Source organism: Lactuca serriola, chromosome 1 (assembly GCF_051521515.1).
Source record: "Lactuca serriola cultivar US96UC23 chromosome 1, Lser_US96UC23_V15, whole genome shotgun sequence".
NCBI lineage: Eukaryota > Viridiplantae > Streptophyta > Magnoliopsida > Asterales > Asteraceae > Lactuca > Lactuca serriola.
The window spans coordinates 68,598,584-68,612,670 of record NC_136408.1 but is presented as its reverse complement, the minus strand read 5'-3'; the positions used below and the strand labels follow the sequence as shown (position 1 = coordinate 68,612,670).

The 14,087-nt window shown below is 35.1% G+C and overlaps 1 protein-coding gene across 3 annotated transcripts; it reads left to right on the top strand.

The window, feature by feature from the left end:
* The first annotated feature begins 10,054 nt into the window (after positions 1 to 10,054).
* LOC145090676 (serine/arginine-rich splicing factor RS2Z33-like) lies at positions 10,055 to 13,062 on the top strand. 3 transcript variants are annotated; one of them, XM_079028802.1, is made up of 7 exons: positions 10,055 to 10,143; positions 10,959 to 11,072; positions 11,691 to 11,730; positions 11,850 to 11,945; positions 12,028 to 12,224; positions 12,315 to 12,410; positions 12,498 to 13,062. In XM_079028802.1, the coding sequence occupies exons 2-7, from the start codon at positions 10,966 to 10,968 to the stop codon at positions 12,883 to 12,885; spliced, it is 924 nt and encodes a 307-aa protein (XP_078884928.1). In that variant the 5' UTR covers positions 10,055 to 10,143; positions 10,959 to 10,965; the 3' UTR covers positions 12,886 to 13,062. The 3 variants fall into 3 exon arrangements, with proteins under 3 accessions (XP_078884928.1, XP_078884936.1, XP_078884930.1); XM_079028810.1 differs by having other exon boundaries at positions 10,125 to 10,143; positions 11,421 to 11,730; XM_079028804.1 differs by lacking the exon at positions 10,055 to 10,143 and having other exon boundaries at positions 11,421 to 11,945.
* Positions 13,063 to 14,087: the final 1,025 nt, after the last annotated feature.

The following is a 14,087-nucleotide window of genomic DNA, read 5'->3' as shown; positions in this document are numbered from 1 at the left end:
GGCAATCTTCTTACCTCAAGAATAGACTCGATGAGTTGTTCATGCAACTCAGCGAGTTTGGCATAGGGTGTTCATCGGATGAAGATGAACTCGACGAGTTGTTCATGCAACTCAGCGAGTTTGGCGAGGCCTTAGGACAAGAAATACATTTAGAGTATGTTTTCTTTATGTGCTAGTATGAGTATATGATATTGTTGTATGTGTATAGCTAGCGGGTCCCAGAGATAGGCGGGGCCTAAGAGAAATAGAATTGTATACCGAGCGGTGCTCGATGTCAGGCGGGGCCCGATGCTGGATTCGTCCGATGTCGGGCGGGGTTCGATGTAGCAGGCAGGGGCCCAATATATGTGTTTATGTGTATGGTATGTGGTAAGTTGGGAAACTCACTAAGTTTGTGCTTATGATTTTCAATTTTGGTTTTAGGTACTTCCAGTTGCAAAGAGAAGAACTCAGGATGACTGCATTGCACACACCAATATGTTTTAGACTGGGATGTTTACTCTGATGTTTTGAAACTCTGATAACAATGTTTGACATATTTAAAACGAATTTTTGGACCGTATTTTTGGGATGTTTCACATTCCATTTTTGTGATCATTTCATTACCTTGTCCGTTCATTTATTTGGTTATTCTTTTTCATCATACTAAAGAGAACCAATGTGTTAAAGATGATAAGAGCCCATCTTAGCACCATAATCTCTTTTGGTGTGGATATCAATCGAAGGAGGTAATTTCAGTTCCTTTTTATACTAGGTTTTCAATCATATATCAATCGGAACACGCCTCAGTTATATACTAGTGTAATGCATTGTGGTTGTTTTAAATATGTTTGTATGAAAGCATGGTCAATATCATGTGTCAATATTCCATTTTATAAAAAAAAGTGTTGTATTTATGCAAATGTTTTGCACGTTATAAAAACCTAAATTATGTATGTTATGCATTTGAGATGTTTAAGACGTTATGATTTGTTTGATGACGATAGTAACATGATATATATGGCATGTTATACCATTAATAGCTTACTTATAAGTTAACATGGGTAGATGCTAAAGAGTTTCGTGAAGGAAACCCTAGCAAAGATAATATTTTGTGGTGAAAAGTATAAGCTTTTGAGCCATTTTTATTGTACAAGAGTAATGTGACAAATTACATAAGCGTTGATTTCGTACTTAGTGAATTGTTATTAACAAATTTAGTTGAACGATGAATAACCATATGAAAGTAAAAGTGTAGACTTCATCCCAAATTGAGGTTAAGAGAAACTTGCATGTGAGTTTAATAAAACCACAAAAGGTTATTCGTTGGTGACCAAAATTTATGTAAGATGTATGAAGAATATATATATATATATATATATATATATATATATATATATATATATATATATATATATATATCGATTAATTGTGTATAAAGTATATTTTTATTGCTTATTAAAAGCTCAACATCACCTAAAACCATATTAAAACTCAATATTGATACATCAAATCCTTGAAGACTTTGAAAAGAGTCATGATATGTAAGTACAAGTTAAAATCGTTGACGTATAGGATGCTCATAAAACAACATGGCAAAAAACAAGACTCGTCTCAGTGGGATCGATTATTTGTCATCGGACGGGCGTAAATGTTCTTTCTTATTATCTTTTAATTAACGTGGACATGTATCCTACATTGCTAGATACTCATAGAGGATGCCTAATTGGGGAAGTGAAAGGATCTACTCGTAGTGGCGTAACAAAGATTTTGTTTTAGGGTAGGCCACATAATATACAAAATATAAACGAATGACAAAATTCTTCAAACGATAATAAAATGTAACTATATATGCATTCTTAACTAAATTGTTTATTTTAATTTGCACAAGATCTTATCTTGCATCATTAAAATAATATAAAATAGATTCTAATCGACATAGACAACAATATATTCTTTTCTACTAATTTCAAGTTTTGAATGTAATATGCAATATCACAATCCTATTTCCTTTTATTTAACAAAAATATATATTATAAATACCCTATATATGTAACCTTAATTTTGTGTGGGTGGGCCAAGACCTAATATTACCCTATATTGGCTACACCCCTGTCTACCCGCTGTTGATGTTATATGTTGATCTCATGATCGTGTTACATTAATGGCATATGACGCCATGATGGGTTGCATGCCATGTACCATCGTCGGGTGTGTCGACAGTAAAAAAACATGAACCCTTCTTATTTAACCCCATATATCTTCTACTGGAATCTTTGTGTTTATATAGTGGATTCACACTTATTATGAAAAACAATCGTTCGACGCCATTAACAATAAGAGAGGTGGGTATGGGCAACGCCACAAGGGGCGTTATTGGGTGTTATTGCGTGTTATAACACGTGAACACCGCCCCCTTCCCCGTTATCAGGCGTTATTAGCCTGCGCGTTACTCCCCATTACCACCATAATATGTTATAACGCGTTTTTTTTTTTTTTTTGTCTTTTTCCTAATAACGCTGGTATGGGCGTTGCCCACACTTACCAGTCTAATAGATACCTCAAACACCAATTACATCTCTAAGATAGGTTGGGTTTATCAGTCATATTTCAAGGCCTTAAAAGATTTATTACTCACCAAAAAAGTTATATGAACGAACATCTTAACATATAAAGATTTGTGTTCTTAGGCACCATCACTTAAAACTCAATAACTCAATGGACAAAGTTATTTCTCCGTATCCTTAAACCTCAAAATCTATCGATTATAACATGTTATCCTTTTCATTGATTTTCATTAACAGAAACATTAAATGAATTTTAATCTATCGATTATAACATGTTATCCTCTTCATTGATTTTCATTAACTGAAACATTAAATGACTTTTAATTTTATTTTAAATATCAATTGATCCGTAATAAAATAATTATATTTCTTAATTTAGTAATGATTACTTAACTAATATATGTGATAGCTCCTATAATGAACATGTTTTCCAATTCTTTTGTTATTTAGACGTCATATCAATTTTTCTTTATCATTTTTCTTTAATTTTCTTCAACCTTCAAATAAAAAAATTCCATATTACCGACCTACTCCCAATGTACAAATATTGAAGCATGTGGTACAAGTTTGTAGAGAAAAAAGAGTTGTGGGTTGGAAATGGTTACCATCCGGCTGAACTAGTGGCAGAGTTAGGATTTAGATACATTGGGGGCACATAACATTTATCAAATAATTTTTGGGCCAGTCAAATCAATTACAGTTTTTCGGGTCGGTCAAATCGGTTATAGATTTTTTGGTCGGGTCAAACCATTTATTAAACATTTTTACAATTTAAGTGGTGTTAAATGTCATAAAAACTTAAATTGAGTTAGAATGTTAAAATGTGTAAAATGTAATTAGGAGTAAATTACAAAAAAGTCCCTATGGTTTGATCAAATTCGTAAGTTTGGTCCAACCTTTGAAATTTTAACAAATACCATCCTTGTGGTTTTGAGAAATTACAGCGATGGTTCTGAGTGATAACCCCATTAAAAATCAGATGTGAAATCTTAGTAAAATGACAAATATACCTCTCATCTTTTAGTTTAAGATTTTTATTTTAATTTGTAGAGTTACAAAAACTAAAAATAAAACTACAAACAAAATAAAACTACAAAAAAATAAAACAATAAACCCTAACATAAAAATCCTACATCCTTCATTTCACACATACTTTCTATCTCTCCCCTACCACTACCACTGTCTCCAACATCATTATCGGCCATAATCGTCACCACCACCTACATCTCCTTCGATAACTCCCACTTCGTCTCCCATTTGTATGTCACAATCAGTATGGTCTCCCCCACTACAACTACCGTCACCTCCACCCAGCCATTCTTTTCCTCTTCCCATCCAACAACTTGAACCAACACCATCAAAAGAAACTAAAGCGATCCGCCATGCTTTCCCCCATCAGGTTTTACTCAATCATGACAACACATTATAATGCTTCTCCAACCAGATTCACAAGCAACAACTTGTTCAACCTCTTAAAACCTAAAAACCTATTAAAATCGGCTCAATAGAACCCAATATGAACTCGAAATATATGCAAATTAGATGTTGAATTTGTTTACTTTTGCTTGGGTTTATAAAATCCAGAAGTTGGATTTGTAGTTTGTCGATCTCTTATTTGTTGTTATCACGACCAAGGATTCAGGTTTTTGTTGTGTTGGTTTGATCTAATTGCAGGCGGTGGTTGTGAATCTGCAATGAACTTTGAAAGAAGACGAAGATAGTTGTTGTCGTTTTAATGAACTGGAACAAAGATGGTGTTTGCAAGGGGTGGTTGTGGATTTAATGAAACTTGGGACGAAGATGAAAGATGATATGCATACCATATTCATTTTTTGGGTACTATTTGCTTTTGATTTTGTGAATTTGGAATGAAAAATCATGGTAAATCATTGTGTTTTTATTTTTATTTTGCATCATTGTTTTGGTTGATTAATTATGATCCTAGTTTTGATTTTGTAAATATGCTTGAGAAGATGATCAAATGGAAGGAGAAGGACAATGGTTGGGTGGTGGTTGTGGTTGATTGATGTTCATTGGCGATGTGTCTGATAAGATGATCGGATGGAAGGGAGGAACGATGGTGAGGGGGTGGTTTGTTGTGAGGTGTTGGTAGCCATTAATACATACAAATGATTAAAAAAAATTAAAATAATAATAAAATGATCGAATAATAAAATGGGGGTAGTTTGGTCATTATATATATATTTAATGGAGTTTTTCTAACGGATTTAGACGGAAGGGACGCTTTTGTAATTTTTTGAAGTCATATGGATGTTAGTTATCAATTTTTCAAAGATTAGACCAAACCTACGAATCAGCCTAAACCATAGGGACTAAAACTATAATTTACTCTACAATTGGGAAAATTCAAACTGTTATTGTGTTATTTCTGTAAGTATGAAAAGATAAAGAAATTTAAAATGGGATTATATTATGAAACATAAAACATAAATAAGGGACTAAAGGTATGACATGTGATTATGTGATTGAATTAGAAACTTGCTTCGACTTTTATTTTTTCCCATGCTTTTCTCTTTCTTTTTTCTTTTGTCGTGAAATCATATGTCAAAAGAGAGCAAATACCAAAGGGCTTCTAGCCCAGCGGTATTAAGGCCCCGTTTGGTAGTTGCTGACTAAGAAAGTGCTGACTGAGAAAGGTATGTCTGAGTAAGAAATTTTGACCGAATAAGAAAACATGTTGTTTGATTGTACATCTGACTGAACGTGCCGACTGGTGCAAAATGACCATTTTACCCTTGGTTCTATTTGCAACTTAACATACATTTTTTCATAACAAAAAAGAAATATATATATATATATATATATATATATATATATATATATATATATATATATATACACACACACACACATACACATACACAACATCCAAACATCAACCGATACAAATTCATCTTTTCTACATAAATAAAAATCGTAACTACAAAAATAATACTAGAAACTTCATTTAGCAACAATTTATCACCACCAACAAACACACGTGTATATGAAAGAAAATTGCAATTCAAAGTGCTAAATGAATGGCTTGAGTTCATCATGTTGGCACCAAATGTAATTTCCATTACCAAAACATCTAACCAAAAGTCCATGATTGTTTCTTGATCATAGACAACAATAAACAACACACATCGACCCCACATTGTTGCTAAGCAGCAATAACCTAGCATTGATCTGTTGAAAGTTTTGGTCAAATTACATGTTTGTAATTATAGCACTTTGACTGTTATTTATGTTCCATATGGTAGCGTTCCTTTGTATACTCAACAATACCTCCCTGTCACAAATTTTTGTTTCACAAGCATATATAAGACAATTATCCTTTCGCAATCAATAATCAACAAAATAACTAATTCCAAATTTGATCCTTAATCGTATAAAACTAAAAAAAGGTTCGACCTTTGACATATCAACATATTGATTAAAAAAAACAAAAAGAAAAAAGCCACATAAAATCAAAAGGGGGGGGGGGGGAGGAAGATGGAGTACCTGGACGGTGCTGCTAGCTTCGGTGGAGAATGGAAGAGCAAGACGATGTGGTCGGTGCTGATGAAACAGAAGCCGGTGATGCAGAGGCCGACAAAGTGTGAAGAAGTCGCTGAAGAGAATTTTTGTTCAAGGAGGAGGAAAAGAAGTTTGATCGATTTGTTTGGAGGCGTCACTGGTGGAGGATCGCCCAACAGCGGCTCTGCTCGGTGAGAACGAAGGAAAGGGAGGAGAGAGGTGGGAGGATTTACAAGGAATTAGATGGGAACGGAAGGAAAATACGACCTTAGAGAAGGAGAAGGGCATGTGAGGGATAAAGAAGACAATCGGTCTCAGTCAGCTTCTCGTTTTTTCCTTACTGGGTCAGATGTCCAAGGGCCGAGTAAGATATTTATTTGCCCATATCAAACAAGCGGATCTGACCGAGTCAGACAAAAACATCTGACCAGACCCAGCCATATCAAAATCAAACAACCCCTAAGTGTTGCCTTCCCTTCTTGAGGTTAAAGGTTCAAGTCTTGTCGGAGACATAGGTGAATTTAGGAGTAGTTTAGGATCGTATTGTATGCCTAACGCGTGGGTATCTGCTAAACAGTTCGGGCCAAATCCTGAAGAAAGCTAAAAAGCGTTGTTTGATGAGCCTGCGTAGTATTAGGTAGTTGGTCAGGTAAAGGTTGACCAAGCCAATGATGCTTAGCTGGTCTTTTTCGGATAATCAGCCAGGGGGAAGTGTTCTTCGGAATGACTGGGCGTAAAGGGCACATAGGCGGTGAATTGTGTTGAAAGTGAAAGTCGCGCCGTTCAAAAAAAAAGAGCAAATGACAAGTTTGCCCTTCCTTGTCTCCTCTTTAGAATCACCTAGCTCTTTTCTTCTTCTTTTGCTTTGTATTGTTTCCTTTGCTTTTTTTTTTCTCTTGTGTGTTTTTCAGTAGCAGCCAAGAAAAATATACATTTCCTTCCAATCTTCTGGTCATGGAGGGGCACATCAATTTTGTGGTTGAGGGCACCCAAGGAAATTACAAGAAAAGTGGATACAATTTTAAGATTATCCCATATAAATTTTTTCTACCATTAGGGGCACTTCCCCCCACTATCTCCTTGCTAGATTTGTCCATGGGTTGAACACCTACCATTGTCACGAAATGGTGGTACCGCCCCCATCATTCACCGCCATTCACCCCATATCGTATGGGTGTTCGCAGTTGTTGTTGTTGTTGTTTTGTTTTTTTTAGGTCAATACGAAGCCAATAACACTCCAATGTCATTATTTTATCAATTAAATACAACTTAAAATAATAACACATAGTACGGTCTTGTCATATTTTTTTTTCAAGATATTCATTGACCAAATTGATCATTTGTCCATATATCATATACCAACCCAATCTTTATATAATTATCAGGGCCGGGCCAAGACGATTGGAGGCCTGGGGCAAAATCAAAAAATGGGGCCCTTTCGAAAATTTTATGTATTCGTATATTACACTATTTTATACATACATAACAATACATTTAAATTCGTACACCATAGAATGGGGAAAACTAAAAGTGCAATGCTATTAGAAGTACAAAAATACTAAAGTCCCATCCTCTTTGTTTCTTCATTAACTTGTTCACTTCTGTTTCTGTACATAAGTTGTTGACCTCCAACTGAAATAGGGGTGTTGATCAGGTAATTTTTTCGGGTTTCGGGTAATTCAGGTCGGGTAATTTGGATTTTTCATGTTAGAAAAAATATCTGTTACTCTATCCAAACTAAATCCGGGTAATTCAGGTTTGAGTAATTCGGGTATCGGGTCGGGTTTGGGTAATTTGGGTATTACCCGAAATATATAATTTTTTTTTTTGAATTTCACATGAAAATAAATTTAATGAAAATAAATACGTCGTGCTTTATTAGTCTTGTTTATATAAACAAACGAGACATAAACGAAGTTACTCAATCTTTGAAAATTGAGATTTTTTAGTCAATAATACATGAGATATCAAATAAATTTTTAACAACTTAATATAATCTAATAAGATGTTAAAAAAACAAATACTTAAAGATCTTAATTTAAAAGTTTAAAATGTTTAAGATAATTGTAGCCATAAGTTTTGCCATGTTCTGAAGTTTCGTAAATATAATGAGTTTGTTAGTTGCAACAAAAACTATAATCTAAAAAACAGTTAAGTTTTAAAGAACATGATGATATATAAACAATTACTTTTAATATTGTTAGTGTCATATTTTCATAATAAATAGATTCATGTTTTACAATAATAATAGTTAGTTTAAGTGTGATCAAATACCTGCTATATAGTACAAACTCTAAAAAAAAGGAAATTTTAAAATAATTCGGGTATGCCCGAAACCAAAACACTGCACCCTTTACCCGACCCGAAAAAAAATCGGGTTACCTGATTACCCGAAAAAATTTACCCGATACCCAATTTACCCGATACCCGAAAAAAACGGGTGGGTAATTCGGGTATCGGGTATTTTCGACAGTGCTAAACTGAAATAGATTTATCATCGACAAAAAGTTGTTAGGTGAATTGCTTAAATGGAGAATACTTGTTGTTGTTAATAACCTGTAAGTAGTTGAAAAAACTATACAACAATAGAAAATTCTATACATATAAAAAACATAGAGATAGAAATAAAAAAGAGTACCGTTCATAAATCAAAAATAAGAATATTAACATTGCAAACCGAAATTTAGCAATAAAGTTCAAGAATTGTCTTTAACTCAGAAATATTAACATTTGATTATGTCTCTAACTTGAACAGCCTCATAAAAATCAAATTTCAAAAAAGAATAAGAAATTTCAAGAGAGATAGAACATACAAAGATTCATAGTCATATTATCAGAAATCAATTTCACGTGTAAGAGTCGATTCTGAAAACTGAACCTTCAAATTTCTAGAAATTGAGAAAGAAATCCAATTGAGGTAGTGACTGGAACTCTCGATTCAAATCTCTAGGCGAGATTCCTAAAATAAATCAAATAACCTGATTAACTGCCCATTGGTGCTATATCAGAAAAAGGAAATCGACAACAAGAAGGGAAACAATAGAGGTTCCTGTTTTCTGAAATCATGAAAAGAACGAGACACAATCAGTCTCTCAATTCTAAAATAACATTCGATTCACTAATGGTTGTTATAGAAGGATTTAGAAAATCAGAAAGAATGAAAGAAATCGATTAACTTGAAATCTTGAATAAGAAATAGAAGAATGATCGTTAACTCTTGCTTTTGGAGAAGACGTCGTTTGAATTTTCCATGACAATGTTTGGATTTTCTATAAAAATCTGATTGTTGAAGAGTTATGACGCCTTGGAATTAGGACGCACGTCAGGTAAGTCTCGTTCTCTCCCACGCTCCATCTTTTGGATTAGTTCCTGATCAGAGTATTGGGGTTTGAAGTAGTCCAATAGGCTAAAAAGTAATGAGCTATTAATATATAACCAAAATAACAAGTTAAAAATTAGGGCCCTGCTATGTAGCATTTGGGGGCCCGGGGCGGTCGCCCAGCTTACCCATGCCCACAGGCCAGCCCTGATAATTATAGAAATTAAGTATTAGAACATTCTAAGATTATGAATGACTCACAATAATTTGCGTAGGTTACAATCATCATAAACAAACTATGATTTGGTATGACATTTAGACATTACGCAAAAATCCCGAAATTAATAGTCCAATTTTTTGAATCAAGTTAAATTGTCGCAACGAAGAATTTGCTTCATGAGGAGGAAGAATGTGGTGACCCGGGTCGAAAGTAGGATCACGCTATCTGAATGTTTGCCTTTGTTGCGTACCAAACTTTGTGTAAAAAAGATTTAAGCTTTTGATGTATAACAGAAAAAAAAAAAAACTAAAAAGATTATTATATTATATTGAAACAAAAGTTGATGACCCGACCCATTTCATGAAACCATAGTATGACCCGACCCAGTCTCAGTCCGTTGTTGTCCCTACGATGCGATTTTACTTCATCCTACGGTCAAAACTTGTCGGTTTAGAGTTTAAAAGGGGGGAGATCTCTACACCTTCTCCATCTTAGCAAGTCTAGGTCTAAATCGGATTTGGGAGAAATTCGCCAAGGTTCGTTCGTTCATATCTCTGATTCTTCATTTACTCACTAAAACACGAAATTAATTTTATGAAATTTTTGATTCATCTTGAGATTTTTTTATTTAACGAATCGATACGTGAGTACAGTAGTTTCTGAAAATGTTCTTGCGTGAGTGAATTTTATCCAGATGTAACGAAACAAGCAAATAAGTTATGTATATGTTGTTTATCGATATTAATTTTGGGGTAATTCATGGACGGTTTCGTAATTAGGTGGATAGAAGAAATTCACAACCGTATGTTTTAGGAACAGTAATCTTAGTGTTCGGTAGGAGATGCAGTAGAATCAGTTGATAATATGGAATTAAATCATACGTGATTCCAATTTCGAGACTAAAATTATTGCTTTTGAAAGATGATTTGGTTTTCACGCGGAATCCCAGTCGTGGATGAACTTGATGCGCATAACACTTTGCGTTTTTATGTCTCTTCAGCGAAAGTTCTCTTATTGAGCAACCCTAGCCTTCTGTTGCGTTTCTTTTTATTTTTGGTTTGTATTTGGGGAAGTGTATGTTCAAAGTAGCAATTGTAAATCGTTCTGATTTCACTAATTTGACTATCGTGCGTTGGCTCATATCTATGTATAGTTCTGTTCATATGTCATTAAATGTTTCACATGTATCAGGAACTCTTTTTATTGCTTCACCTAAATGATTCCACCTTCTTCTGTTTGTAATCTTGCTGATCTATAATGTTTAAGATCATATTGTAATCCATGGAGTCTTTATATACCTGAACTTTGTTTCTATCTACCATTCATTGTAACATAATAGTTATCATGTCAGGTTGAAAATGCCTCGCTATGATGATCGATATGGTACAACTCGCTTATATGTTGGTCGTTTATCTTCACGGACACGCTCTCGTGATTTGGAGTACCTCTTCAGCAAATACGGGAGGTAAGTGTGTATTTTGATCCCCCAAAAGATTTCTTTCTAGTGTTACTCTGTACACCATACATGATCATACATATCTAGGTTTATTGTAAGATGGTTTTGGCTGAAAGTGTCAATCTTTTTGGTCATATGCGTGTCTAGATGCTTAAAAACCTTTAGGTTTTAGGAAAAACTTTAGCTGTGGCAGTGGTTATGGTCAGTTTTCCATTAGAGTGTTGGAAAATGGGGAATGAATGAAAACTGAAAGAGAGGTGATTATGTATGCAAATGCAAATGCAAATGCAAATGCAAGGGGCATTGTGATTGTACCTGTAGGTAGTATGTGATTTAACTTGAATGAATTTGTTGAAGGTTTTCGGGCTTTTGCCTGACCTGGAGGTCAATGGTGATTGGTGGAAAAATGGTGGGAAGTCTTGCCGAGTGTTATAGGAGACTTTTGGCGAATACTTTCCCTCTCCCTCTCTGTAGTCTTAGTTCCTGTTTTTATGGAATTGGCAACATTCCAATCCAAATTCCAAACTGGTGTTTAGTTGGTCTTGAAGGGCGATGTGATGTATGATGCACTCTCTTCCTGTCCTTAAGTAATGATGCCCTTACTATTTATGGAAACCGTTTACGCAGAGTACGAGATGTGGATATGAAGCACGACTTTGCCTTTGTTGTATGTACCCCTCTTCTCTCCTCTTTCTCTTCCAAAATCACTTTTTATTTTTATCACATGATTATGTGTTTCTGGGGTTTTGTTCCCTTTTCTCTTCTTTCTTGATTTCAAAACAACAGGAGTTTAGTGACCCTCGGGATGCTGATGATGCAAGATACAGCTTAAATGGTAGAGACTTAAATGGGAGTCGGCTGCTTGTGGAATTCGCCAAGGGTGTAAGTAGTAACTTTTTATAACAGTGTAAAATTACGAATCTGCCCTTTTATGATTTTGAAATTATACATTTCCCGGTTTCAGACTCCACGAGGCCCAGGTGGCTCTAGAGAATATGTAGGAAGAGGCCCTCCGCCAGGGTCAGGGCGGTGTTTCAACTGCGGGCTTGATGGTCACTGGGCCCGCGACTGCAAAGCGGGTGACTGGAAGAACAAATGTTATCGATGTGGTGAAAGGGGCCACATTGAAAGGAACTGCCAAAACAGCCCTAAAAAACTCAAGTTTGTTTTCCTTCATATCTCCACCTCACCTTTATTGAATGCTATTTTTATTTAAAAAATAAAATTTAATTTATATTATTTGTTTTTCAGACGTGGCAGGAGCTACTCGAGATCACCGGTCCGATCACGCTCTCCCCGCCGTCGCCGGAACCGCAGCCCAAGTTACAGCCGAAGCCCCAGTTACAGGTAAGTAAAGTTGATTCAAGGACCAAAATTGCCAAAATCAGTTATACTTGGGGACCAAACATGTAATTTATTTATTTTTGGTAGCAGTCGTTCGAGGTCACCTCCTCAAAAGAAAGAGCGTGTGGAAAGGAGGACAAAAAGCCCGCGATACTCGAGGAGCAGGAGCCGGAGTCGCAGCCCTGAGCCATCTAAAAGAAGGAACCGTAGCCCAACACCCAATGAAGACCGAGTTAGCCCGTCTCCTGAACGAGTTAACTCGGAGTATAGCATGAGCCCACAGAGGGGAAAGAGCCAGAGTCCAGGTGGCAGCCCGTCTGAAGCCAATGGGCGTAGTAGGAGCCCTAGCCCGGTTGGTGATGTGGGCCAGGGTGAGGGTGAGGGTAGCCCGGTTGATGAAGAAGGTGAGGGTCCGGTTGTTGAAGGGAGCCCGAGCCCGGGTGATGGTGAGGAAGAAAATCGGGAGGGTAGTGAGTAGTGAGTGATGAAACGGTGAGGGAGGTGTCTTTGTCTTTTGGTTTTAACCAAGACTTTGAAAAACTACTACATGGCATGTTATGTCATATCTGTTTTTTTTTTTTTTTCTTGTTGAGAAATATGACTTAAATGTTGAGATATTTACCTTTTACATATCCTGAATTTTGATGTTGGTGCATGCATGTGTACTTCGTGTTCTGAACATCCCAATACCTTTAAACATGTTTTGAAATGTTATTTTTACCTTTTTCCACTTGTTTGCTTTGGTTAACAGTCCAACTTTCGGCCATATGGTTCATTTGTGGAAGATATAGACCAAGTAGGGACTTGTAAAGGTAGTTTTATTGACATTTTTAAATTTCATAAATAATTTTATAAACAATCAGCATATTAAATATGTAGCTATAAACATTATAATAATTAAACTAATATTTTTCCTGGTTTTAAAGCATGCCATGGCGCGATGAGTTGGTTTAGCTGTTACGAAGATGTCCAAGGCGGGTTTGTTAGGTGTGTCGCCCACATAACGTGTCAAGGCATGACTTATCGCATTATGATACGAGTTTTTTTCAAGGCTGGGTTTTTTTTTTTTGTTTTTTTTATCGGGCATAAAATAGATGAGTTTTTGTTAACTTTTTTCTATTAGATATTAATATAACAATTCTAAAAACTTTATATATAACAGATAAAATTTAATAATTATATGATTTATATATTTTAATATATATAATATAGTCACGCCTTGAAAAACATCATGGCTCGCCAAGGCCTGCCATGACTTAACTTTTACCTTGCCGCCAAGTAGGGGTGAGCAAAAACCGCACCGCAACTAAAATTAACCGCAAAAACCGCAACCGATAAACCCAACCGCAACAAAAATCGATGGTGGGGTTTTCTGTTTTTCAAAAACCGCAATTTGCGGTGCGGTGCGTTTATTAGTTTTCAAAAACAGTAAAAAAAAAAAAAACCGCACCGCACCGCATATATTGTACACAACTTTTTTTTATTAATTATTAATATATTAAATACTAAAAATAAGACAAGTTTCATGAATGAAAGATGAATAAAATACTAGAAGACAAAAACATTGTTTTTTGTTATGTTTAACTTTGAAAAATGGAGAAATTAGACAATTTTAAGAAATTTATTTTTAATTACTATTGATTTGACATTTTTAAAATATTAATTGTTTGTGATTTAAGT

What these genes read in the sequence shown, in the direction of transcription:
- LOC145090676 (XM_079028802.1), top strand. Translation starts at nt 10,966, where the DNA reads ATGCCTCGCTATGATGATCGATATGGTACAACTCGCTTATATGTTGGT. An exon ending in CTCTTCAGCAAATACGGGAG is followed by an intron (nt 11,073 to 11,690) that starts GTAAGTGTGTAT and finishes CCGTTTACGCAG; the next exon opens with AGTACGAGATGTGGATATGA. An exon ending in AGCCGAAGCCCCAGTTACAG is followed by an intron (nt 12,411 to 12,497) that starts GTAAGTAAAGTT and finishes TTTTGGTAGCAG; the next exon opens with TCGTTCGAGGTCACCTCCTC.